The 27,988-nt window shown below is 34.3% G+C and overlaps 1 protein-coding gene across 1 annotated transcript; it reads left to right on the plus strand.

Moving 5' to 3' along the window:
• On the plus strand, positions 1–27,785 carry CHMP2B (charged multivesicular body protein 2B). The gene is made up of 6 exons (XM_045851232.1): positions 1–275; positions 13,922–14,013; positions 19,193–19,387; positions 22,730–22,832; positions 25,789–25,895; positions 26,091–27,785. The coding sequence occupies exons 1-6, from the start codon at positions 242–244 to the stop codon at positions 26,199–26,201; spliced, it is 642 nt and encodes a 213-aa protein (XP_045707188.1). The 5' UTR covers positions 1–241; the 3' UTR covers positions 26,202–27,785.
• The last annotated feature ends 203 nt before the right edge of the window (positions 27,786–27,988 follow it).

A 27,988-nucleotide genomic window follows, 5' to 3' on the forward strand; every position in this document is an offset into this window, starting at 1 on the left:
ACCTACAAGTGACTTCTCCAAAAAGTGTCTTAGTTCGCAGTCACCTGAGCTCCGGGAGACGGCTACTGCGGGTTTCAGGGACACCGACTTCTGCGGGTCCTACTTGGAGACCCTGCCCTCTTTTCTTGTTCTTTGGCTTCGCTACCCCGAACCCTCCGAGGGCTAGTCCTTTCCTTCTTGTCCTTTCCCATTTGCGCACCGGACCGGGCCGAGCTGGGCCGCCTGGGCGCGGTTCTGGACCATGGCGTCCCTCTTTAAGAAGAAAACCGTGGATGGTAAGTTCCAGGCCTGGCCGAAAAGGCCCAGCTCTGTGTTTTCCAGATGTGTTTTGGGGGCTTCTGGCTGTGATTCTTGTTTATGTCCCTGGGGGCGGGGCTGGATCAAGGGACCCCACAGGTGATTGACCTCGTGCGTCACTTTCTGCTTCCCATCTCCTCTCACTAGCCCACCTCAACAGCACCACCTGGGCGGTCTGGCTTCTCACGAGTCGAGTAACAAGCCCCCCGCCCTGTATTTTCCTTTAGCGGAATCCTGAGGAGGCAGGATGCTGCTGGCCCTTGAGTATCATTAGTCTTGATGATTTAATGAATTTCTTGATAGTTTTGTCTTGGTTTCTTTAGTTTGTTGTGTACTACTTCTGGGGGCGCGAACCGGAAACCTGTGTCTACGGTGGGAGGCATGGGGTTGGGTGAGGGTAGGGGATAAACAGGCTCCAGTTATCAAAATGAATTTGGGTTTGAGTTGGTCTTGTCTAAGAACACCCCATCAGCAGAGATGTGAAACAATTCTTGACTAACTCCAATAGAAAAATAAAAGAAACCCAAAGGAAGTGCCGGGATTGTTTCATAATGGATTTTTCTCGTTTGTGATTATCTTTTGCTCTCAGAAGTAAGAGATATGATGTGTATTATCTACATAGAAGTTTACGTTTTAAGGTGCTTTTATTGTTCCAGACATTTAGGTCAGTGTCATCTTAATAGAAAAAAGTACATGTACAGGAATATGCAAATTAATGTTTATAAGCAATGCTTGCTTGTAATGTAAGTCCATATAACACTGGTTAGTCTTGATAGTCTTGATATTTTCATTGACTGCTACCAGGAATCAAATTCATTCAAGTTCTTTTAAAATAGTGTTTCCTATTACATGTTGAGTATATGTTACTGGTGGTTCAGCCAAAGAATCACTTCTTTGTAAGGGTCTAACTCAACAAAAGGAGCAGTGGATATAGCTGGACAGAATGCACAATCCAGACCTGGGGTAACTCCTTCATTCTTTTTATTGACTATTCCAATGCAGGAAAATTATTTTGGAGAGGATAACAAAGACATCATTTTTACTCTGCCACTCTGCCCTTTTCTTTAACACATAATGTCATCTTACCCCTAATAATATACTTTTGCTTACTGAGTTGGTGATAAGATTTTTTTTTAATTTATTGACTTTTCATTAACAGACTTCTTAAAAAATCATTTACAATACCAGAAAAATTACCAAGTTGTTATAGGGTGTAATACAGTGATTTGAAGTGGGTTTTATGTGTGTTCTTTCTGAGAATGCTGTTTGTTTAATTTTTAACCTGGCACTTTATTTTTTCAGTGTTCCAGTACTAACATTTTGATTTTCAATGATTGTATAATACTCCATGGAGGAAAAAAGATTCATTTCTTTATTATATAATTAGAATTTTACTATTGAAATTGAGATCAAATTGACAGTAACCAGAGGGGAGGGGCAGGGGAAAGGGGATAATGGGGGAAAAGGGGGAAGGATTGTCAAGGAACTTATATAAAGAACACATGGACAAAGCCAAAGGCAGGTAGGATCGAGGGTGAGAGGTGGGGATGGGTGGGGCCAGGGGACGTGGAGGAGGGGAAATGGAAACAACTGTACTTGGGAAAAAAACACACAAGAAAACTTAAAAAAAGAAAATAAATAAAAAAGTGTTTTACTAAGCAGAGGAAAAGGATTGCATCTTTCTTACTCTGATGTTACAAATTAATTTATTTTAAAAATTTAACATTAACAGCCAAACATCCTAGTTTTAATTGTTTAATATCTATTAAATATTTTTAAACACTTAAATGTCAGTTCTGTATTCTCATTGTTGTGCTTCCTGGTGCTTTTGGCAATCTGATGACTGTTGTGTTTGAAGTGTAGAGCTGAATAAAAATAAAGTCAATGAGGATGTGCAATGAGGGTGTTTAAATGTATACTCATTTGCAGTTGGGTTAATTCATCCAAGAAATAATGTTTTTGCTAAATAGACTTATTTGGGCGGGGGGCAGTCTTAAAGACTTCTGCTAGGAACTATGCTAGTGAATTAAAGATCTGTATATGAAATTCCTGAATATAAATTTTGCCACCATGTACATTGACTATAACTACCAGACTACATACTTGATGTTTTCTGAAATTATCATGTCAATTCAAATCATTTAATGACATCTTAATTCTAGAACTGTACTTCTGTTATTTTGATACAGAGTTTTAATGCTGTGTTTACTCCTTGTTTTACTAAAAAGAGTTGTTTTGTTTGTTTAAAAGGTAACAGCTTTCTTAGTAGTAATGAGGCTATATATTGTGAAATTTAATGTATTATATGCATTTCTCCCAGATCTTTGGACTCGTTGATTATTGATCATAATATCTTTTACTGTATGCTGTCTTTTTATCTGTTTCAGCAGTAATGAAATTCTGATATATAAAGGAAGCATGTAACTGTTTATACATCTGAAGAATAATTGAATCTTTTTGTCTCTTTGGATTGGCTGGAACAGTTGCATACTGTATCATTAAAGACTACTGCACATGTAAATTAAAAAGGGAGACATTACTGCACTTATTACTATTCAGAGTTATGTTTAATTCATTTTTGACACAGAGATGAGTCTATGCACTGTATACTTTGTTACAGAAATTAATGAGAACTGTACCTCAATGCCATAGAAGAGAAAGAGTCTTTTGAATTTGAAATTACAGTTGAGTCCTTGATTTTCCTTTTACTGATTTATTATTTATATATATATATGTGTGTGTGTGTGTGTGTGTGTGTGTGTGTGTATATGTATATATATAAGGGTAAAGTATTTTTTCCCTTAAGTGACAAATGGTGACCTATTTATTGGAGCTAATTATAAACCTGTAAATCAGGATGCCATGAGGGCTTGTCATAGATGCACAACTAAATATACCTCTTAAAAAGTGAAGTTTTTAATTCACTGTTTAATTGTTGTCTCTTATTCTAAATAAAGACAAATTTGAGTTTCTACTCTAAGCCACCACGAAGTTAGTGTTTTGTATGTAGTATCTTATTAGAATTCTCACAACACCTGTAAGTACTGTTGTAACCCCTACTTTATAGATGAGGAAATTGAGAGGCAAAGGACTGAGTAGCTTGCCCAAGATCACACAGCTACTGAGTGGCAGAGCCAGGGCCTAATCTCTTTGAATATTATCATTGTTATTTTTTATTAGATAATCCTATGGCACAGTTTAATTTTGCTGTTCTTGCTAAGTACTTGGAATTCTCAACTTTTGATAGGTATCATGTTACCTTTAGTTTGTGAACCAGACTCTCTTCTCTCAGAATTCATAACAGAACTTTAATATCTAATGGTGGTAGAACTGGCAACAACTCTCCTTTTCCTTACTCTCTCTTGACCCAGTATTTCTTAGGTAATATTGTCCTTCCTCTTTTTGCTCTTCATCTCAACCTCCTATAGAAGTAGCTATGTCTCCTATCTCTACCTCTTTATTTCTCAGATGCCCCATTCTACAGCAGTTTGCCTACATCTCATGTAATGAGATTTTGCTAAGATCATCAATGACTTCTAGATAGCCAGACTCAATGCCTATTTGTGGGTGATCATCTCTTGGGCCTTTGTTTTACATTTCATGCTAGTAATAAGTTCTTCCTTAAAGCTCTCTTGGCTTGCATGACAAAATTGTACATTCTCTATTTGCATGATCTTATTCAAACTCTTATTATTTTACTTATAACCTAAATCTTGGTGGATCCCAAATTTGTATCTCTAGAAATATTTTTCTGAGAGTCAGATCAGTATTTCTATCTTGAGGTCCCAACGGTTTGGGACATCCCTTTGATGTCAAAGAGATTTCAAACAATTCATCACCATATCCTTTAAATTGGTTCCTTTCCTGGGTTCTCCTCCTCCATTGTTTGGGAATTCTTCATGTTGCTGCTTACCTTCAGTTAATTACCAAATCCTACTCCTTTTGCTTCTTAAATATTTGACACATAAGATCTTCCTCTATATGCCTTCAAATCCTTGCTGTCATTCAGATCCCGTTTATCTTGCACTATATTGCAGTCACCTTTCTGCTTTTCTTTGCTATAACCAAACAGCCCTTAGATTATTCATCTGCAAAGCTGTTTATGTGATTGATATACCTAAGACCTAGATCTTCCTATGTTATTCTTCAGTGTGAACTCCTTTATTGACTCCCTGGTACCAACAGGGTCATGTGGGTGCTTTTAATAAGGCAGTTATGGCTCTCTTTGATCTGACCATGTCTTTGGACATTTTACTGTCCAACAACACTGTTCTCATATTCATCTGCATATACCATACTTCTCACTCTGACATATTTTTGCTTATGATGCTTTTGTGGAAAAAACTCTCTTCTAGATAACCTGACCTATCTCAGGTTTTTTCCTTCTCTGGGAATTCTTCTCAAATTATGTTAAATCCCTTACTATTTATGTTTTTTTTCTTTTTCTTTTTTGAAACATCTTCTTCCTGATTTGCATTGATGGAACCAAAGTAGATCCTTGTGATCTTCCAAAGTTGTATTATGTATTATGCTTATTCTAAGTTTTTCCTACATTCCATATTTGCAGGGTTGCAGAGTCCTGAGCATAATGAAAATATTTCTGTGCAGCAGTTTATAATTTAGAGACTAAATTCCAAAACAATAGTATTTACTAACCCAAAGTAGTGTTTCCAGTATCCAGAGCTTATTATAGCCTACATCCATATTGCTACCTACATTGAACTTTAATGCAAATTTAGAAATAGTTGGAAGGACATTACTAACAAACAGGAACAGAGCTTCTTAGTCTTTGCCTCATTGGAGTGTTGTTATACATGTATGTTAGCTATACAGCAAGCAGAACCTGTGGAGTTTTGACTCAGGAGAAATTTATCCAGAGGTCAGTTGTGCGGTCACATATCCAACAGTTCAAGAGGGAATAAAATCTACCATGTGTATAAACTGAATTCCCTCCAGAAACATATCTGCTTTCTTCCAGATAAAACGTAGCATTCTCATGGTGCTACCCAGAGTACCCAGATCTTTCCTAGGATGATGTGTGTTCCCTTGGTACTTATTCTTCTGAGTATTTAAAAACTCAGATTTTACTTTCTATTTGGCTTCTACATTCTTGGCACACTAAAATACTATCATTATTATTAAATATTGCATGTGGTATTCAAGAACACAGTACAGTCTTCTTAGCATTTTTCTGAGCAAAATTCTCCATACGTTTAGAATGACTATTTCTAGGAAGGTGACTTCCTTTTGTATTTCTCCATCGTTATCATGACACCTGAGACTCCTATTTCTTTTCATGCAGTGATTGCCTACCTTCAAGTTCAGGTGTCTGAGACTTTTTTCAGAGGAGCCTTTCCTCTCATTCCCTTATTTATTTAAGATGAAAAATTACCTTGAGCTGTTTTGTGAACTTAAGTTGTTCTTGATGATAGTGCCAGAATCTGTGTCTCTGAGAACCAAATGTGACCTAAAGATCTGCTGAGATCTGCCCATTTCAACACCTTCAGCTCTTCAAAAAAGCTGACATTTTAATAATAGTAATAAATTCATTTCAATGAATTCCTCAGGGCTTGAGTGACTTGAAAGTTTACTGGTAGGAAAAAGAAAACATTCCTTTTTACTTTTTTTATGTTACCCTAGAGCTAAATTCTCCTATTTTTTTTCTTTAGTATTCTGTGTCTTCCACGCAAGTCAACTTCAACCTAGTTCTTAAGTGGATCCTTGGCTCCCTGGACCATACTCAAAGCTGTTGATGTGATCTTCTACTGTCCTTTCTGCTTTCCGTAGTTTTTTTTTCCTTTACCATGTATCAAAACTGATTGATTAAGCTGATTCCGGTAATTCCTACCTGATTTCTTATATACTATTTCTGAAGCCTAAAAAGCAAATTTACTTTGCATATCAAATTCTGATTCCTCCTCACCCACTTTCTCATTGTCATTTTCCTTTGGTTCCTAGAGCCAACATTTTGTAGGTACTGACCTTTAATGTTTCTTTCTTATTCCTTACTCTTTGAACTTGTAGCATTTTTGTAGTTTTTTTCTTCATTAACCCAAGAAGATTGTACATCCCTACGTAGGCAGGGCCCTTTTCTACTTTCTTGTTCATTGGTGAGCTCTGCTATGACTGCTTTTGCTGAACTCACATTCCTGGCTCTTCTTTTCATAGTCATGGTCAGAGTTTATCTAATACCCAGTATCCCACTATACCAGGGCCACAATGTCCGTTATTTCCAGGGATGACAGCTGAGGCAGAGCTGGTAGATGAAATCTAAAGGGTTACTCTCTCCTTGGGATCTAGATCCTCAAAACCAGTTAACAGAGATGGTAAAGCAGAATGTGGGAACATTTTGTTTTCCTATCTCAATGCATGTGATGGTTAGATTCAAGATAATTGACAGGAATAAAGCTGCATAAGTCAACATGATTTTTTCTTAAAGAAATACATTTAAAAGCAGAAAATGTGAACCTGAGTGTTGCTGTCATGGGCTCAAGGTCTGGCTGCCCTGCAGCTCCACCATCTCCTGGGGTGCTGAATGACGCCCAGCGGGCCTTACGTAGCACGTGGTGTTCAGGTGTCTGCGACTCCTTTGGGCCCCATGCCTGGAACCTTCACGGTTGTAGATGTTACCAATCAAAACAGGGCTCTGGTTGGACTGTACACTCAAGGTGACAGTCTGTGCCTTTCAAATGCATGCAGCTCACTGACTTCATCCTCAAGTTCCCCACACAGTGCCCACCAGAAGTATGTTTGACAAGGCAGATATCAATACAAAATAGGCTAAGAAGATTGAAGCCAGAGGGGAGAAAAGGCAAGATGGCAGATTTTGATGGTTACAAAGTCAGGAAGGCAAAGGAAATGAGGAGCTGAATAATTAAGCTTGAAGTTAGGGAAAAACTTCAAAAGGTGGCTAGCTTTTCTGAAAGCTTCTCCCAAAAAAGCACTTGCTGCTAAAGGTGCAGCTGCAGTAGCCGCTGCAAAAGTTCCAGCGAGAAAGGTGACGCTGTAGGCAAGAAGGCCCCAGCCCAGAAGGTTCCCACCCAGAAAGCCACAGGCCAGAATGTAGCTCCTCCAAAAGCTTGGAAGGACCCGAAAGCTCCAGCCCAGAAAGCACCTCCAAATGCATCTGGCAAGAAAGCGTTAAGAATCTAAGAGGCTATTGTAAAAGTAATAGATGTTCCTTTTGAAATAAAAGCAGAAAATATGCTGTATTAGATTACAAAGTCCATCATGACCTTATGGTAAAGCACAAAACCCAGTACATGGTAGAGTGGATACTGCTGTCTAATAGACTAGCTGGAATCCCGCTGAGAGGTGCGATCTGCGTGTCATGCCTCAGTGCTCATGAGACAGTAGTCCTGAATGGCCCTGCAAGCTTGAGACAGCCCCCTCTCTCAGAGGACAGACACTTAGAACAGTATTCCTCACTGATTAATGAATGTCCATAATTACAGTTGGTAATTACTTTTTTTCTTTCATCAGATTGCAAATTGCATGTAAATGAGCAGGTCTGGAAAGACAACCTTAATTCAAGTTGAGGCTTGGCCTCACACCTCACTACAGAATTTCAGTGAGCTAGACTGCATGGGAGGCCCTTTTAGATTTATTTATAATTTTTTACTTTTTTTCCTGTGAACAGATAGACCTTATTGACTTAGAACCAAAGAAGGCAGAATGACCTTTTCTGTCATTATCTTCTTAAGTCCAAAATTTAAGTCTGTGATTTTATTACTCTAGTGCACATATGTAACCTTGTTCAGTATTTAGAGACTTAAAGGGCTTGAAACAGGCTTTTAATGCCAAGAGTGGCCTGGGTGGCCTTTCTAAGTGTAGTGCTGGGTATAGGATGGGAGGGTAATGGCGGAGGAGAGAGCCGCCAGATTCCTTTTATCTCACCAAATGGTGACAGAGTAAGTATATAATACTTATCCTTTTGACATTTTTAGTTTGAAAGTTTTCTATTACCACCTACTGTGAAATGCTTCACAAGAGATCCATAAGGTAAATGCAGTGCAGGAGGGTAAGAATTCAGGAGATGCTCTTTTACCTGGAGATGGAAGCAGAGGATGAACAGGAGCCAAGCACTTCATCTCTCCTAGATGTCAGCAATACCCTGTACATGTTTCTGTCATTGTCTGGACTCAGAATGAAAAGAGAGCAAAGCAGAAAATTATGAGAGAAATAACTGATTATTTCAATGATCTTTTTTTCCATTATAGAATGATATGTATCATAGTTCAGATTTTGCTATTGTTAATATCAACCATCTTTCTTGATAGCCAGTAGATATTATCATACATTTTAAAGTAATGTGTTCAATATGTCTCTGAGGGAAATTCTTTTATATTTCAGTATATAGGTCTGTAATTCCTTAGATCACTGTTAACTAATATATTGGGATAGTAGTTGGCATTAAGATGGGAATACAGATAGATAAATAAATAAAATACATGCATTCCTTGCTCTTAGATGTAATTTGGGGGAGAAATCAAACCTACTAAGAAATAAATATAATGGCAAATAAACTTGGCCTTAAAAACATTGGAAGTGCCTTAGAACCTTTCTCATATTATTTCTTCTTTATTATCTAGAAAACAAATCGTTAAATGCTGGTTTAGCCTAGGAATTGTTTTTTAAAAATTAAAGAGTAATTTGTTTGTTTTATAGGATATACTGATCATCCCATATGGAAAATATTTCACTGCCTTTTCCTACTGACCATAATATGTTTTAAGTATTATGACTCTATTTTAGTATATAACATTGTATGCTCTCAGTTTATAGCTTAAGACTGTTTAAATATTAATAGGTTCTATTAACAATAGACTGTGAAATTTGCAGTAGTTAATTTTCTTTATTTTTCTTTTTCTAATATACAGTGACAGTTATGGTATACATAGTTACATAAAACTAAGAAAGGGGAAGCCAAACTATTTGATGAAATTATGTTTTGTTAAAGTTTTATGTCATAATTCTTGTTTTTCAACAAAGATGGCTACATCTATTCTTTACTCTGATTCCTTGACACTGTGTGTCTCAAAAAATTCATTTCCATTGTAACACTTGACTATCTGGGGTTAGCACAGACCCCACAGGTTAAGGGCTCAGTCCCACAAGACTGCCCCCACTCAAGATGTCAATTACAAGTCCTAGGTTGCCACCATTACTTCTGACCAACTGGCTATAAATTCAGATGTCACTACAACTCCCTCATATTTGACAATTCATTAGAAAAACTCTCAGAACTCAGAAAAGTGCTTTAGTTACTCTTACTGGTTTATTATAAGGATAAAACTCAGGAACAAGCAGCCAAATGGAAGCAAGGTATTGGGGCTGGGGCACAGAGCTTCCATGCCTTCCTGTGGGCCTGCCACCTTTCCATTATGCGAATATGCTCACCAACCCAGAAACTCTAGCAGTGTCTTTTTTCAAGATATTGTATAACCCAGTCTCTACCTGCTCCCCTATCCTCAGGGGTGGAGCTGGAAGTTCCCACCTTCTAATCAAGTATTTGGTCTTCGGGTAACCAGCTCCATCCTAAATGTCCCCCTTCCTGAGTGAAAAGACATTTCTATCACTAAGGAAATTGCAAGGGTTTTAGGAGCCCTGTGCCAAGAACTCAGGAAAAAGACCAACTATATATATTGTTTTCATTATGCCACCATAGTAATGAAAAAGGGTGTACTGATAGAATTCTAGATATGAGCAATCAAGGCTTCAGCAGTTGCTTTGCACCTGTGTTAATAATCTGGCCACAGTGTAATTTATTAATATGGTGGCTTCAGCATCACTATCACAATATTTCATCTTATACTAAAAACTAGGGAGTTTTTAGAGCACAAACAGGTTATACTTCAAAAGTTCATTTGTAATATCACAATTTTAAATTCAGAGCCTGTTTTTCTATTGAAACAGTAAGTGGTAAATGTTTTCATACCAATCCATTGGCTTTAACAAGATAGGGAACTAAGTACAGAAAAAATGGGAGTGTTTGAGTATTGATGATGGAAAGGCTTATGATTTCTTTGAAAGATAGAGAAATGAGAGCTTTCTTTGCTGTTTGGTTTAGTGTCACTCTATAATATCAGAGGAAAGATATTGTGTGTTACCAGCTGAATTGTGTTCCCCTCCCCAAAATCATTTGTTGAAGCCTAATGCCTTGTAATTACGTTTTTTGGAGATAGGATCTTTTTAAAGGTTAATTGAGATTAAATAAGGTCATATGGCTGAGCCCAATAGAATTGGTTTCCTTATAAGAGGAAGAGACACCAGGGATGGCACAGGCAGAGAATTGGCCTCGTGAGGACACAGCAAGAAGTCAGCTCTCTGCAAGCTGAAGAGAGAGGCCTCAGGAGAAATCATACCTGCCAAGACCTTGATCTTAGCCTTCCAGCCTCCAGAATGGACAAAATAAATTTCTGTTGCTCAAGCCACTCAGTCTGTGATGTTTCTAATGGCAGTACTAGCAAACTAATAAATCATGTCATTTTAGAAGAGGATTTTTACCAGTGCTCCATGGAACATTAGGAAATGTTGATAGAGATCTCTTGAAAGGGATCCTTGGCTTAATAAATTTGGGAAATAATCTATTATATATTCTCCCCTTAAGGATTTGACAACTCATATTCATAGGTTAAGCATTTTTAGAAGCCTCGAAGTAAAGAAATCTGTTTAATTTTATTTCAAAGTCAACAGTTCCCAGATATATTTGTCTACAGATACATGCCCTTCTTTTTTGTTAAATGAATTGTGTGTTTCTCATCCAGAAGGAAGTGGCTGAGGGAAGAGACGTATTTCTCTTCATCTCCCCTAAAGATATGGCATGGTTTTATATTTCTGTATATGAGGAACACAGATAATGTTTTCTTTGTCAGTCCTGAGCATGAGATATTCACCAATATAGCTTCACTGAAAAACAGTAAGCAAAGAAGGGGAAATGGATGTCTTGTATGTAGAACATAGGAGCTCTGGCATCTTATTTTAACTTTTATTCAGAATATATGATGACTTGAATGTTTTTTATTCAGTATGAAATACTGTATATTTTTATTAATATGGGCCTATTGTTATTAGGATTATATCTCTGATGACTTTATTTCTAGTTTGTCCAAGAGGCTTCCCAGCAGCATAACATAGTAGTTAAAATCAGAGGCCATGGAATCAGACCCCTTGTGTGTTCATCCTTGTGTATGAATCCTAGCACTTTTTCTCCCTTGGGCAGATTATCTCAGCAAATACCAATTTCCTCCTCTGAAAGAAGTGTCGTAATAGGACCTACCTACCTTTTGGGGTCGTGAAGCATTTAATATTGTGCCTGTTACTCAGTATAATTAGTGATTTTTATTTTGAGGAAAGGCATATTATACACATGAATATGTAGTGCTTCATAAGTTGTGATGCTCCATCATTAAAAAGAATAATGGTTGCTGTCTTTATTGTTATTTTAGCTGAGGTGAAATTCACAGAATATCAACCATTTGAAAGTGGTCAGTGGCATTTAGTGCAGTCATAGTTGTGTGTAACCATTACCTCTAGTTACCTCACCCCAACAACTAGCAACTAACTACTAATCTGTTGTTTTTCTGTCTTTATGGATTTATCTATTCTGAATATTTTGTATGGGTGTAAGCATAAAATGTGACCATTTGTATCTGGCTTTTTCCACTTAGCATCACATTTTTGAGGTTTATCTATGTTGCAGTAGTATCAGCACTTTATGTCTTTGTATAACTGAATAATATTCCATTATACTTACATACCTAACATAGTTCATTCATTTGCCTGTTCATGGACATTTGGGTTGTTTCCACTTTTTGGATATTGTGAATAGTGCTGCTATGAACATTTGTTTAGAAGTAATTGTTTAAGTACCTATTTCAACTTTTGTGTAAATAATTAGCAGTGAAATTATTGGGTCATATGATAATTTTATGTTTAACTTTTTGAGGAACCATCAAACCGTTATCCACAGGGGCTGAAATAATTTACATTTCTATAAGCAATATACAGGGGTACCATCTCTATCCTTATCAATATTTGTTATTTTCCTTTTTTGTTTTTGTTATAGATATTGTGGTGGATGTGAACCAGTATTTCATTTTCTTAGGGACTAATGATATTGAGCATTTTTTCATGTGTTTATTGGCTTTTTCTTTATTTTCAGAGAAATGTCTGTTCAAATACTTCACCCAGTTTTAATGGGGCTGTTTGTCTTTTGTTTTTGAGTTTTTGGAGTTGTATTATATTCTGGATAATAGAGTCTTACCATATACTCATATATAGCATGCATATATTTTGTCCCATTCTGTAGGTTGTCTTTACACTTGATAATGTCCCTCAGTGCAGTTTTTAATTTTCATAAAGTCCCATTTATTTATTTATTTTGTTGCTTATGCTTTTAGTGTCATGTTTAGGAACCCAGTGCCAAATTCCAGATCATACAGATTAACTCCTGACTATTCTTCTCAGAGCTTAATGATTGTAGTTCTTATAATTGAGACATTAATCTTTGAGTTAATTTTCATATATGGCATGTATCAGGGGTCCAGTTTCATTCTTTCTCATCCTGTTGCCCCAGCACCATTTGGTGATGAGACTATTCTTTTGTTTTTTTGTTTTTTTGTTTTTTTTTGAATTTACCTCTTGACTAAAAAAGTATTCCAGTGAAGTAATTAAAATAATTGATTCTGGAGACAGAATACTTAAGTTCAAATCTGGCATGGCACTTACTCCCTTGTGACCTTGGGCACGTATTTAAACTTTCTAATACTCAATTTTGTTATATATAAAATAATAGAAAAACCAAACTTCTAGCATTATTGTGAACATTATATATTATAATATACATAAAACACTTAAAAAATTCCTGACAATGGCAGATCAGTTTTGGTAAGAATTACCATCCATATCTGTGATCCTTTGAAGAAATCACTGTTTAGTAACAGCTAACCATGATTATTGTTCATCAGGCCTAGACTAATAGTTTAATTCTTCAAAGGGTAAGACTGATGGATCTAGATGAACTGAGATAAATTAGACATCGAGGGACACTTATAGTATTTCAGGGCATTGTGTATGTTATTTACTCCTTAACAACAATCCTATTTCATAAGAAACCTGAGATTGAGAGTATTAACTAACTTTTCCAACATATGATCAAATGGCAGAAGTGGTATTCACTGGAAGATCTGCTGCTTCACTGTTACAGTGACTTAGTGTAGAAAAAAGATTTCATACACAAATGACCTTATTTCTTTTCCCATATAATACTGGAGTAAGAAAAGATAAAAAGGATGTATGTGTGTATGTGACATATATATGTGCCATATAAAACATTGTATACTAATCAGTTCTCCAAGGGAATGTTTTATTGTGATTTATATGTGCTTTTGGCTAAGCCTCAGACTAGAGCACACTTGCACTGACTTTTGTGTATAATCAATATTTATCATTGAAGTTTGACTATTTTACTGATTTTTAGTATTGTATATTAAATTGAAAAAATTAACATCCAATAAATCAAGGTTTATTTTTGACTGACATCTCTCAGTTCAATATTTTAAATGGTATTAAGGAAAATTTTACAACCCATGTACATTTAGGTTTCTTTTGTGCATTTCCTTAGATGTAATAAAGGAACAGAACCGGGAGTTACGAGGTACACAGAGGGCTATAAGCAGAGATCGAGCAGCTTTAGAGAAACAAGAAAAACAGCTGGTAAGTAGAACATTAGAGTTCAGTTTAACTTTCCAAACAAATTTGGAAATTAGTGTTAGAATAATTAGCTAACCAGGAAGAAGACACATGGCAGGTGGTAAGTAATTTGTTTTACAAAGAAATGGCATTTAACGCCTTTCTGCAGTTTCTGCTTACCTTTGTTTTTGTGTCATTCTGCTGACTTTTATCAGGATTCTGTGTATTCTCTTGATTATAAAATCAAATTATTGTTCAGTTTGTAAAAGTCATGAGTGCCTAGGAAGAAATACTGCTCAAAACAGCCAAATTATTCTCAGTTAATAACAAAGATAATGCAATCCTCGAAAACAAAAGAGAGTTAGTTACAAGAAAATAATTCGTAGGTGTCTTTATGTTTTAATTTTCTATTTTAACCATCATTTTGTCTGTGTTAATGCTCGTACTTTTAAAAATAGACTGTGTGTTTTAAAATATATATTGCTTAAGATACTTTAATAAATAGCATGATTGCAGTATAATTGACATGGAATGTACTGTACATATTTAAAGCCAATAATTTGATACATTTTGACATATGTGTTAACTAGTGAAACCATACTGCAATCAAGGTAATGAACATACCCTTCACCCCTAAGTTTCCTTACTCCCTCTGCAGTCCCTACTGTTCATCCCTCCCTTTCTGCCTCGTCCGCAGTCAGGCAAACACTGATCTGTTAGTGCAGATTAGTTTACATTTTCTAGAATTTTATATAAATGGAATTATACATAATACGAACTCCTTTTTTCATATGGCTTCTTTCACTTATAACTATTTTGAGATTCATCAGTGTTGTTACATTTATCAGGATTAATTCCTTTTTATTGATGAATGTTATTCTATTATGTGGATATTCCACGATTTGTTTATCCATTCACCAGCCAATGGACATTTGGGTTATTTCCGGAGTGTGGCTATTTTGAATAATGTTTCTATAAATATTCAATTGAAGTCTTTGTGTGAACATATGTTTTCATTTTTCTTGGGTATATTCCTAGGAATGGGATTGCTGGGTCATAGAGTAAATGTATACATATTTAATTGTATAAGAATGCTTAACAGCTTTGCACGTGGCTGTAATGTTTTCTGTTCCCATCAGCTATATAAGAAAGTAAAGTTGTTTCATATCCTGGCCAAGAGTTGAGTTAACAGTCTTTTTTTCCTTTTAGCCACTCTAGTGGTGTGTAGTAGGTTGTCATTTTAAATTGCATTTTCCTAATCGCTATTGATGTTCAGCACCTTTTCATGTGCCTGTTTGCCTTTTACATATCTTCTTTGCCAAAGGGTCCCCTGAAAAATTTTACCAATTTTTTTCAAGTTGTTTTCTAATTTAATTGTAAGAATTACTTCTCTACCTGGATACAAATGCTTTATTAAATATATATTTTGCAGATACTCTCCCCAGTTCTTGTCTTTGCCTTATATTTACCTAATGGTATCTTTTGAGGAGCAGAGAGTTTTATTTTTATCAAGTACAATTTATTATTATTCTATGATTAGTACTTTTAGTGCCCTGTTTAAGAAATCTTTGCCTAACCCAACGTCACTAGTATTTTCTCTTATGTTTCCCTCTGGGAGTATTATAGTGTAGTTCTTACATTTAGAACTGTGAACCATATTGAACTAAAGCACTATGTTGTCAGGTGAGAATAGAGGTTCACTTCTGCATATGAAAATTCAGTTCCAACATTTGTTGCTGACATCCTTCCCTTTTCAAATACCTTGTCATCTTTATAGAATATCAGTTATCCAAATGCATGTGGGCTTCATCCTGGGCTCTGTGGTAGTCCATTGATCTATATGACTATTATTAAGCCAGTAATATTGGCTTAATAATATTTTTATTACTACATTTTTTATTACTACAGCTTTATAGTAAGTCTTTTAAAAAAATGTTTTATTTATTTATTTTTAGAAAGGGGAAGGAAGGGAGAAAGAGAGGGAGAGAAATATCAGTGTGTGGTTGCCTCTTGTGCACCCCCAGATGGGGACCTGGCCTGCAACCCAGGCATATGCCCAGACTGGGAATTGAACCAGTGACCCTTTGATTCACAGGCTGGCACACAATCCACTGAGCCACACCAGCCAGGGCCAATATTGAGTCTTATAATCCATGAACATGGTATATCTTTCCATTTATTTAGATTTTTAAATTTTCTCAGGAGTGTTTGTACTTAATAATCATATGGGCTCTATACTTCTTTTGTCAGGTTTATCCCTAACTATTCATATTTTTGATGCTAGATATTTTTGAAACAAAATCAGTTGCTGCTTTTAATTGCTGGTATGTAGAAAGAAATACATTGATTGTTTTGTGTATTGATCTGAAATCCTGTAGCCTTCCTAAACTCACTTATTGGTAGTAGCCTTTGGAGATTCTGTTAGATTTCTACATTGACAATTATGTCATCCATGAATAAATTAAACTTTTCATCTTTTGTTCCATTCTTGATGCCTTTTTTGCATACCTTATTACAGTGGCCAAAACTTTCAGTGTTAAATAGAAGTGGTTGTAGCAGATATCCTCATATTTTACTTGGAGGGATACATTCAGTTTTTTACCATAAAGTATGACATTAAAACTGTAGGAGTTTTGTGGATGCTCTTTCTCAGGTTGAGGAAGGGAAGTTCCATTCTATCTAGTTTGCTGAGCCTTTTTATCAGGAATGAATTTTGTCAATTTTTTTTTTACTTTTTTGCATCTATTGAGATAATTATCATGTAGTTTTTCTTTGGTGTATTGATGTAGTGAATTACTTTGATCAATTTTCCTAAGTTGAATCAAGCTTCTGCTCTTGGAATAAATGTTATTGGTAATAATGTATTTTTTAAAAAATAACATTAGCTTCAATTTGCCAAAATTTTGTCAAGAATACTTGCATGTATATTCATGAAACATACTTATTTGTGGTTGTATTTTTGTGTAGTGTTTTTATATCGTTTTGACATCAGAGTAATGCTAATCTTAAAGCAGGAGTTGGCAGGTGTCCCTCACTCTCTCCTTTACTAGAAGGGTTTGTGTATTCTTCTTTAAATATTTGGTAGGATTTATCAGCAAACACATTGGGAGTGAAATTTTGTTTGTAGGTTGGTTTTAAACTGCAAGCTCATTGAAAAAAAAGCTATAGATCAAGTTATATGTCTTTTTGACTGAACTTTGGTAGTTTGTGTCTCTCAAGTAATTTGTCCACTTGTAAATTTTACAATGTGATGAGCTACTGTTTATAATATTCTTACTGTCTTTCGACATCCTTAGGATATGAAATGATGCCTCATTTTGCATTCCCAATGCAAAATTTGTAATTTGCTTGTTCTTTCTGTCAGTTTTAGTTGTTATCCCTCATCTGTCTGGCTAATGGTATATCAGTTTGATCAATTTTTGCAAAAAGAACAAACAAAAACCTTGCTTTTGGCTTCATTAATTTTCTACATTTTTTTCTAGTTTCTGGATTTGTTTATGTTTATATTATTTCTTTTCTTTTGTTTACTTTGTGTTCTATTTTCTTTTTTTCACTTTTCAATGTTGAAGCTTTTGATATTTTTTAATATAACCTTTTTTCCTTTACTATTATTTTGCTTAATTCATTTTTTTAAATTTTTGAATTACAGTTGAAATTCAACATTAGTTTCATATATAAAGCATAGAGGCTAGACACTTAGATAACTTACTGAGTGATAATTTTAGTGTACACCTGGCACCACATATAGCTAATGCAGTATTATTAACCATATTTCCTGTGCTGTACTTTACATCCTTGTGACTATTTTGTAACTACAATTAGTACTTCTTAATACCTTCACCTTTTTGAATATGACTTTTAATGCTGTAAATTTTTCTTTACGAACTCTATTAACCCATGCATTTTGATATGTGGTATTTTCATTTTATTATGTTCAAAATATTGTTTTATTTCCCCTTGGATGTTTTTCTTTAATCTATGACTTATTTAGAAACATATTAATTTCTGCTCATTTGTGATTTTCCTTTCATATTTTCCTTACTGATTCTAGTTTAATGTGATTAGAGAATGTACTTTGGCCCTTTTCAACCCTCTTAAATTTATTGTCTCTTATTGTCTGAAGGAGAATATGGTGTATTTTGGAGAATTTTTTTCAGTACATGCTTGTAAAGGAGTATTCTGCTGCTGTTGAAGGAGTTTTCTATAAATGTTGGTTAGATCAAGTTGGTAATAGTGTTTTTTGTAAATCTTCTGTGTCATTACAGATTTTCTATCCATTCATTCTAACAGTTACAGCAATATACTTGAGAGGAGTTGTTGAAATCCCTCATGCTAATTGTATAATTTGTCTACTTCTTTCAGTTCTTTCTGCTGCACTTCATATATTTTTAAGCATTGTTATTAGGTGCGTGGACCTTTAGGTTGTTTGGACATCTTTATGTATTGATTCTGTTATTATGAAATGCCCCTTTTTATTTCTGGTAATATTCCTTATTTTCAAGATTTGTTTTATCTGATGTTAATGTAGCCACTCCAGATTTCCAGATTTTAATAAGTATTTATATAGAATATATTTTACTGTTCTTTTACTTAGCTGGTTTTTTTTATTAAAGTTGGTTTCTTGAGATAGCATATAGTTGGGTTCTTATCTAATCTGGTAACCTGACTTTTAATGAGGTATTAGATGAGCCTTTTCACTTTATGTTTATATTATTAGCTTTAAATCTACCACTCTGCTCTTTTGTTTTTTGCTATGTCCCACCAACTCTTTGTTTATTTATTTATTTCTTTTTTCCTACATACTTTGGGTTGAGTGTTTTTTAATTTTCTTTTGGGCTCTGTGTAAGGACTATTTCATAGAACAGCTTTGTACTTGTGGATGAAGGTACTGGTTTCTGTCCTTCCCATGAAATCATGTGGAATCAATTGCCCTCTCAGATGACTCTCTTTCTCTGTTCTGGTTCGTTTCATGATCAGGGAGAAAGGCTGTACTATACAGGGGTGGGCAAAGGTAGGTTTACAGCTGTGAGTACATGAAACAGTTTATTCTTGTATTATTATTATTATTAATTATTGTACTTTCCATATGAACAACTGCAAACCTACTCTGACTTACTCCATGTATATTTGATCTATTCTTTTGAAATAAGTCTTGAAGTCTCCCCCTCAATGATTTTATTCCCCTTTTTATTTCCTGTCTCAGGAATTGGAAATTAAGAAGATGGCCAAAATTGGTAATAAAGAAGCTTGCAGAGTTTTAGCCAAACAGCTTGTACAACTACGGAAACAGAAAACAAGGACTTTTGCTGTGAGTTCTAAAGTCACTTCTATGTCCACACAAACTAAAGTGATGAACTCCCAGATGAAGATGGCAGGTGCAATGTCTACTACAGCAAAGGTCAGTGGAAGCCTTTATATCCATAGATTTAGAGTTTAATCTAAGATGTTTAAATATAAACATTCAAGTCAATTTTAAAAGCACCTCCTGATATATATGTAGTATAGAATCTGTGTGATTTTTTTGGCAAATTGAGTTATAATGTTAGATAATCCAGATAACCACTTCTAGGTATTTATTGATTTGTTTTCATTAAAAAAATTTTGTTTTAGGACATTTCCATTGTTCCATGGCTACATGAAGCTTCTGAATTTTTCATATTGACTTAAAACACTATTTCCTTTTTCTCTTAAATTGTCAGAGATTTGTGGGCTTCTTATTTCATTAAGCTCTAAGTTTTGATTACTTTGGAGTAGTAATTTCCTCTTGATTCATTTTCATAAATGTGTGAGAGGGACACATGAATAGTGTTACAAGGATTTATCGATTAATTTTAATAGGGATTTATGTTTTAACTTACAGTCTTTATATTAAAGATGTTTTTACTCTAGACTTTAAAGGACTCTGAGCCTTTTGATTTTTTTTAATAAATAATGAGCTACTTAATGCATATGAAGTGCTGTGAGGAACAAAGATGAAGACTCTCCTCTCAGAAATTACAGTTCATTGGGAGGTGGTATTAAGGTATGTTTGAAAAGGAAACTACCCACTGTACATCAGTCTGTGCTAAGCTTCAGTGAACCACACAGGTCTTTGAATAGAATTAATTATCTGACTGCAGAAGACCTCGGTCTTAAAAGTATCAGTTGGTGTTAAATACAAGGAAGGGTGAATATTTGTATGAAGAGCAAAGGGAAGAAAGCCACAGAGGAGAGAAAGTATGAGATTCTTATTAGGAAAATGGTATATATAGTTGATTCTCATTTTTTGCAATAGTTAATGTTCAACAAAGTTGGAATTAGTGAATGCCGAGCCATTGCTCTGAAGGAAAATACAGGGTTAGGTTCCTGGTGAGCCTTTGGTTAAAACATTTTTGTCAACCAATATATACCTAAATCTGTTTTTTGTGTATTTCTGGTGAAAGGAGCCATATTTAATTGTTGATTTATTAACATTGAACTCATGGCAACAGCACTCTAACTCATGCTTGAACAAAGCTCTTCTTACAGTATATTTTCTCCATAAGCACATCACAGCCTTGTTGTGTACTTAGGAACAAAAAAATGACACTTTAGTACTATGCTTGGGGACCATTTTAAACAGCAAAATCACTAATAAAGGCACAAGAAATTGGCAATATGTAAACGGGTAAAAGTATACTTGTTTACAGTATGAAAGCTGAAACAAGAAGGCAGGGTGTTGTCTTGTTTGACCTCGGCTGAAAAGGTACATGCTGGGTGACTAAAACTTTTGGTGCTCTGTGCACGTCCACAAATGAGCACTAAGCACTCATTATAATTATCATCATCATCAGTAGTAGTAGTAGTATAAATATTACCATGTTTATATTATATATTTGTTATTATCATTATAAAGCACTTATAATTATTATTACTAGTTGTATTATTTACAACAATAATGTCAATTGCAGGTAAAGTATTATAATATATACCAGTAAGTATAAAATTTCACCTATACCGAGTAGAATTTAACCAGGGGTATGTATTCTAATCTGGGTATCAGGAACTACTTCTTTAAGAAACTGATATTATGAGGGGGACCCAAAGAAATGTAGAATTTATTAAAAAATTGTGTATTTATTCTTACATGTTTAAACTTCAGTCACCTTCAAAATACTCTCCATTTGTTGCAATATATCTATTGAGATGTTTTTTCCCACTGCTCAAAACAAAGTTTGAATTCGTCCATTTTGATGTCTTTTAGTGCATCTGCTGTATTTGTTTCACTTCTTCCACATCAGCAAAATATTTCCCTTTAAGGACTTTTTTCATCCAGGGAAACAAACAAAAAAAAAAGTCAATTGGGGCAAGATTAAGTGAATACAGAGGGGAGGGCATGGGAATGGTGCCTTTTTTGGTCAAAAACTGCTGAACACTCCACACAGTGTGGGCAGGTGTGGTTGTAAATCACCATCATGAAATGGGCAAATGCATTGAGAGAGTCTTAAAAAAAAATTCATTGAAGCCAAATGCAGCCTCTCACAACAATGCGAGCTGATATACTGATACAAATTGGGCTCCTAGTACACTCACCTAGTGGAGGAAGCCCATACTACACGGGGCTTGCTCTCCAAGATAATTTTGTTTTTTGGGGGGATCCCCCCTCATATGGCCTGAAGTCTGAAGTGTTGATAGTAAAAGCAGATGGGGGAGCACTGCAGGTGAGGGGGAGCGTACAGAAAAGTCTGGTGCTGGGAGAGAGCATGGCGTATTTAAGGAAATGAAAGATCAGTGTGACTAGAGGGTAGTGGTGCAAAATGAGACTGGCTTATTAAACAGAGTTCAAATGATACTTGCTCTCAGAGGTGAATTATGAAATTTGGCTTTTAATACTAAGAGCAGTGGGAAGCCATTGCAGAGTTACTAGGTATGTGTGGACTGGCGGGGGATGGGGAACGTAGAGTCCTACTTAAAGATTACTTGGGCTGCAACATTGCACACAAATTGAGAAAATACTGTATGCTTAACATTTTGAAACTAGTATTTTTATATTGTATAGTGTCTTTTAATACTAAACTAACTGTATAATACACATACATAATATATATTTTATATATATATAAGACATTTTGTCTATACTAGATGGCATTCGTCTCTTTTAATAAATGGGTTATGAACATAAAATGTAAAAGAATTCTTTTCACATTTTTTACAAAACTCAATGTTTTGTTTTTTTCTTTAAACCATGGTTTAAAATGTGTTAATGGATTAAGTATATATGCTAGTGTTTCCTTTTTAGTTTTGATATTAAATTAATGACTGATTATGGAACCAGGAGGCAGGCTGGGTAGAGGGGGGCAAAGGGGGGAAAAGTGGGACAACTGTAATAGCATAAACAATAAAATATTTTTTAAAATTTTGTAAAAATCAAATTAAGATTATTTTTAATTTAGATATTATCTACTTACCATATAATAGGCAAATGGAGCTTTCCCATCTGCATAGCAGTGGATTTTTTTATTGGCACAGTTTTTTTATTGTGTAATTTTTTGCCTACAGTTGAGATACGGTTTTTTCACACTAGTATTTGTTATACAGATGTTAAGCAGATGGTTTCCAAATGGTACTTTTTTTCTAGAATACTTAAGATTCTTATGTTTAAGTATGGAAGAATGTATATTTTTTTCAGAGCCTGTGTCTATTTGATGTGTTCTCTTAGGAGTTATCCATAGTAAAATTTTCATAATTGTGTAGCTCACTTAGATATTTTCATATTTTAAAGACAATGCAGGCTGTTAACAAGAAGATGGATCCACAAAAGACATTACAAACAATGCAGAATTTCCAGAAGGAAAACATGAAGATGGAAATGACGGAAGAAATGAGTAAGTTTAATAATTTGTAATGAAATTTACAGTTTTCTCCTGCTTGAAATAGCTAAGTCTATTTACTAGCAACCTCATATTATCATCCATGAAAGCACAAATATTGAAAAAAATAATATAGTACCCTTCTAAATAATCAACTTGTATTATAACTCTTGTATTTTGAAATTGGCAATGTATATGGTTTAAAATTCTATTAATGTTTAACTGGAGAAAAAAATATAAAATATGTTATGCCACATTTCTATGCCATACTGTCCCCAGCTGTTCTACTATATTGATTAGTGGACCAAAATCATCTTATGAATAAAATAAGTTTCTGGTATAAATTGGGTAATTCCAGAACTGCATTGATTCTTTCATACTATGGGTATTGGAGGTAGAGATAATGGAGCTCTTTCATTCTTTTTTTTCCTCCCAAAATTATTTAATACTTAGTTTTCTTTTCTTTCTTTCTTTCCTTTTTTGAATATAAACTAAGTGCATGTTGTGTAGAAATATGGAGACTACAGAGATATAAAGTGTATTTTAAACCTATCTTCACACTACTCAGACACCGTTACTGTTAATGTGTTTTTTTCCTATATTTTTCCATATCTTACTATAGTTAGGTCATATTACATGTTTTATTTTGAACCATATCCACATTTTAAAGAACATAATAGTATAACATGAGCATGTGCTCATGACCTTAAATCTTCTCTGAAGCCTTTTTTAAAAAAATGGCTTCAATATTGTATAACATCAATATCAAATAACATCAAACCTAATTTACTAAATCATTCCTAAAGTGGTCAGTAAGATTGTTTTAAAATGTTTAATGTATTCGATAATCTTTTCATAAATGTTTCTATTTTATCTTTGCCTAAATGTCTTAAATCTCCTTGGAGCATTAACTTAATTAAGGCTTTGCTTCACACTACCAGATTCTTCTCAGAAAGACTATACCAGGCCCTGTTTCATCAGTGATGAATGTCCCTTTATAGCATCCTGGTCCACATTCAGTTATTACTTACATGATAGTCAAAATTGGCATGATTGTTTTATAAAGATATTTTCTAATCATCTTACAACTATGTAGGGATATGCTAGTTTAGCACTGCTAGCATTTTAATTTTACAGCATTTAGTGCATAAATGGTATCTGATTAAATTACCAAGGTTTCTAAACTACCATTGCTGTGGTATTCTATTTCATGTTATCTATTTTGCTTTTAGAATTTAATAATACTGGATAATACTGTATTTTTATAAAAAATTCTTTAGTTTTCACCTTGAATCTTTACTTTGAAAAATGAAATTTTTGAAACATCTTTAGTGCATTTTTAGTGACTGAGAATTGTCATTTTTATAATGATCACAGTATCTAACATGTTTATTTGGTTTCCAGTGATGGCACAGGTGTGAACAGATCTTATCAGAGGAATTAACTTATCCATTAACCTATAGTGAAGAGAATTAATAAGCTCATACATAAAACTCATACTTATCACAATTCTTACTTGTATGTTACCACTTTCCAAATGATTCTGAAATAATAGTAGTTATTGATGGTTGTTTGTTTTTTCTATAACCAAATAATGTATGTTAGCATTAGTATTTTCATCCACAAATAAATTTTAAGTTTAAATGGACATCTTTTTAAAATTAGAGTTTATATTATGCAGTGTTGCTCTAAAACTTGTTTACATTCAAGTTTTATGGGGAAAAATCTTTGTGACTAAAAGATTCTGCTAAAAGCAGAATCCGGCTAAGAGCATTCCATAGACAAGAACTCTCTTCACTAGAAAAACGCTTCTGTTTACCAATCAGCAGCAGGCTTATGAGGAGATCTCACAAGGCTACCTGTCTCCTCTCCTTTGGGAGCATCCCCCAGTGATCAGGAGACCGATCATAGGCCAGCTGGTTAATTATTTCCCTCACAACCTTTTTCCATTCGTGCACCTTAAATTATACACCAGTAGAAGAACTTACTTTTCCTTGTATACATCCCTGTTGTCTTCAGCCGTGTCTTTGTTCACGGTGTTCCCTCTATGCTCTTTGGTCATATCTTTTCCATCCTTCAAGGACCACGCCACATTACTTCCTCCCAGCTGGAGATAATCTCTTCCCTTTTTATAATCATTTATTTTTCTGTTTATCACAATCTATTATCTCTTTTTTTCTCTTTTCTATTTAAGTGTACACTACACCAAATCTTCATTTTTCTCCATCTGTCAGTTGTATCTGTACCACACTTAGTGTTGAAGATAAATGAAACATATTCCCAGGCCTTCAGCAATTCCTTCCCCACAGCTCCTGACAGGATGCCTTCTATGCAGAAGGCTTTCTGTAATATTTAGGAAGGTGAGGGACGCAGGGGAAAGGGTAGGGCAGTAATAATCACTGCAGGGCTGGGTTGGACATCGTTCTTTGGACAAGTTCAATACAATATTTAATCTTAAACTTTGTTAGAATATTTTACATACATCTTAAGTGAAAATTTTAAAAAGTTGAAAATATAATTATAGGTATAAAAAGAATAAATTGTCTCCTAGATACTTATAAGATATTGGATTCTTAACGTATTCTTCCACAGTCAGGTTTAACAGCTACCAGCTGAACAGGTTTAATTTGTGGAATCATATTTAAACTTTAATCCTATAGCTGTGGCTATCATACGGTTCTTGTTTATTAAAGATGTAATTTTAAAAAATCAGAGTAGACTTGTTTCATTTAAGGATAATTTGTGTTGAAACAAGTGTTATTCGAGGTTTAGTGCCTTAAAAATTGAACTATTTTGACATTTGAAAATAACTTTTGTAATTTGTTAGTTCACCTAAGTTTGCTATAATATAATAGTATAGTATAGTATAGTATAGTATATAGTTGGGCTGCCTTCTAAAAATGTAAATACAGCCTGAAATCCCTGAAATATTTTTGAAAGTAACTGCTATTTTCCTCCCCATTCTCCCAAGTCAATGACACGCTGGATGACATCTTTGATGGCTCTGATGATGAAGAAGAAAGCCAAGATATTGTGAATCAAGTTCTTGATGAAATCGGAATTGAAATCTCTGGAAAGGTATGAATGTCTTCTTAGTTGGAAGTAGTTTCTACCACTTTTGTCACTTAAATGTTTTAAGTTGTCCTTTACTATTAGATACATATTTTTATATCTGAAAAGTAAATTAAACCTCTTTGTAGCACATCCTTTGTGTCCTAGGCCAGATGTTTAATGACACACACTTTTTTTTCTCTTTTCCTCTCTTTAATATAGATGGCCAAAGCTCCATCCGCTGCGCGAAGCTTACCATCTGCCTCTACTTCAAAGGCTACAATCTCCGATGAAGAGATTGAACGACAACTCAAAGCTTTAGGAGTAGATTAGTCAAAAAAGCTGTAATATTTTGCATATTTATAATTATTTAGTTATAATTATAAACCAGGCATATTGCCATTTTCCCCTTACAAGACATATTTATTTTGCAAAAATGAAGACCGTGAGTAAACAGTTGTTTCCTAACCCATGGCTGTTTGACTCTTTTGCCAAAGAATGATATTGGTGCAAAATGGGAACTCTTTTGGGTTTTAATTAGAACTGTTTAGGAGTGATGATGTGTAAAAGGTTGACAACTTCTCTGCATGGCATAGAGAAATTATATTCATTACTTAGTGTAGTTTATGTTCTAAATCTTTTTACACTGAAGACAAAAATCTTGTTAAATGCCATTAGGCATCAACTTAAAGCTTCCTGTAAAAATATTAAAAGTATTATCATTAATTCTATCTGTTGCTTGTCCTTTATAAGTGATATGTGACCATAGGTGATTCAGCTGCCAAATTAGTTTTAAATGATCTGAAAGAAGAGTGCTATTTAAACATCTGTCTTAAATAAAAACTGTTCATGAGCTTTTGTTTTCTGTCTTTTCCCCTTGGGAGGACATTCTAGTTGATAAGTGTATTACCTTTGAAAATGTGCTTGGCACCTGCCTTAAATAGCACAAACATATTGTGCACATCTTTAAATTATTGTAACTGACAGAAAAGAATTACATTTTAAATTAAAATTGGGCCTCTTACAAAAATTTTCTTGGCTGTCTTTATAGCTTATAAAAGTGAATTGAATGTATTAGCAAAAATGGATTCTGAATTAGTAATATTTTGTAGTAATAAAGTGATGTATGTTGGTCTTTCTTCGACAGGAGTAAGATTTTTTCAATGTGATTATTACTTAATCTCTGCTTAATTTTGAACTTTATTAATCAGTACATTGAACCCTCTAAATTGAAGCCATCATTTTCAAATAAATAACAGTGCTATGGCAGTACTCTAGCTAAATTCTAAAATAAAAATTAGCATTTTTTTTCATGGTAAATAAACTAAAACTTTGTAAGAAATTATTCCCTAAATGTTTGTTAATGTCATAGCAGTATTTTTAAAGGTAAAATTGCTTTGGTATTTAATGTATATATTGAAAGTGAGAAGAAATGAAGTAGCAGATTATAGAGATAGAATGTAGAATTAGTTTAGCTTTGAAAAATGATGTTGTAATAGATGGATTCTAGCACATTCCACCATAAAAACCCTGGAGGAGATTATGTAGATGTAACCTGATTAATTTGAGATGATGGACATTTTGGATTAATATTGACGATATGAATACATTTTAGAACTAGCATACAGGTGTCATATGGATTGGGGAAAGAATGAAAAGCTAAACAATATAGTTTATAATCCATTTTGTAATGTTCAAAGATATGGTTCCATTATATAGTAGTATTAAATATCGTTACCCTGCACATTAATTGGTCAAAAGATCTTACCAGATTATAGAATTACCCAGAACTCTTTTGATTCTTGGATATACATAGTAATGCCAACTAACTTTATTTACTTTCTAGTTTACATGTGGGAGCTTTTGCTTTTAAAAATTATTTTGTTAAAAAAACTCAATAAAGATTTATTGCTATTACGCTTTTATATATCTCTTTTACTACATTTTGGCTTCTGCTAAGTTAAAATTTTTATGTGTATCTGGTGATTTATAAAAATAAAATTAGATAACTCTACAACTTATATTGTAACAAAAAAATTTTCTTTCTAAGAATTAGCAATGGATCTTGACCAGTGTGGCTCAGTTGGTTGGGTGCTGTCTCACAAGGAGAAAGGCCAGTT

Source organism: Phyllostomus hastatus, unplaced genomic scaffold (assembly GCF_019186645.2).
Source record: "Phyllostomus hastatus isolate PE091 unplaced genomic scaffold, TTU_PhHast_1.1 phas_contig_86, whole genome shotgun sequence".
Lineage (NCBI taxonomy): Eukaryota > Metazoa > Chordata > Mammalia > Chiroptera > Phyllostomidae > Phyllostomus > Phyllostomus hastatus.

Excerpts from the sequence above, each read along its gene's own strand:
- CHMP2B (XM_045851232.1), top strand. The coding sequence starts at position 242 with ATGGCGTCCCTCTTTAAGAAGAAAACCGTGGATG. Across the intron at positions 276-13,921 it reads TAAGAAGAAAACCGTGGATG|ATGTAATAAAGGAACAGAAC; the intron begins GTAAGTTCCAGG and ends GCATTTCCTTAG. Across the intron at positions 25,896-26,090 it reads GAATTGAAATCTCTGGAAAG|ATGGCCAAAGCTCCATCCGC; the intron begins GTATGAATGTCT and ends TCTTTAATATAG.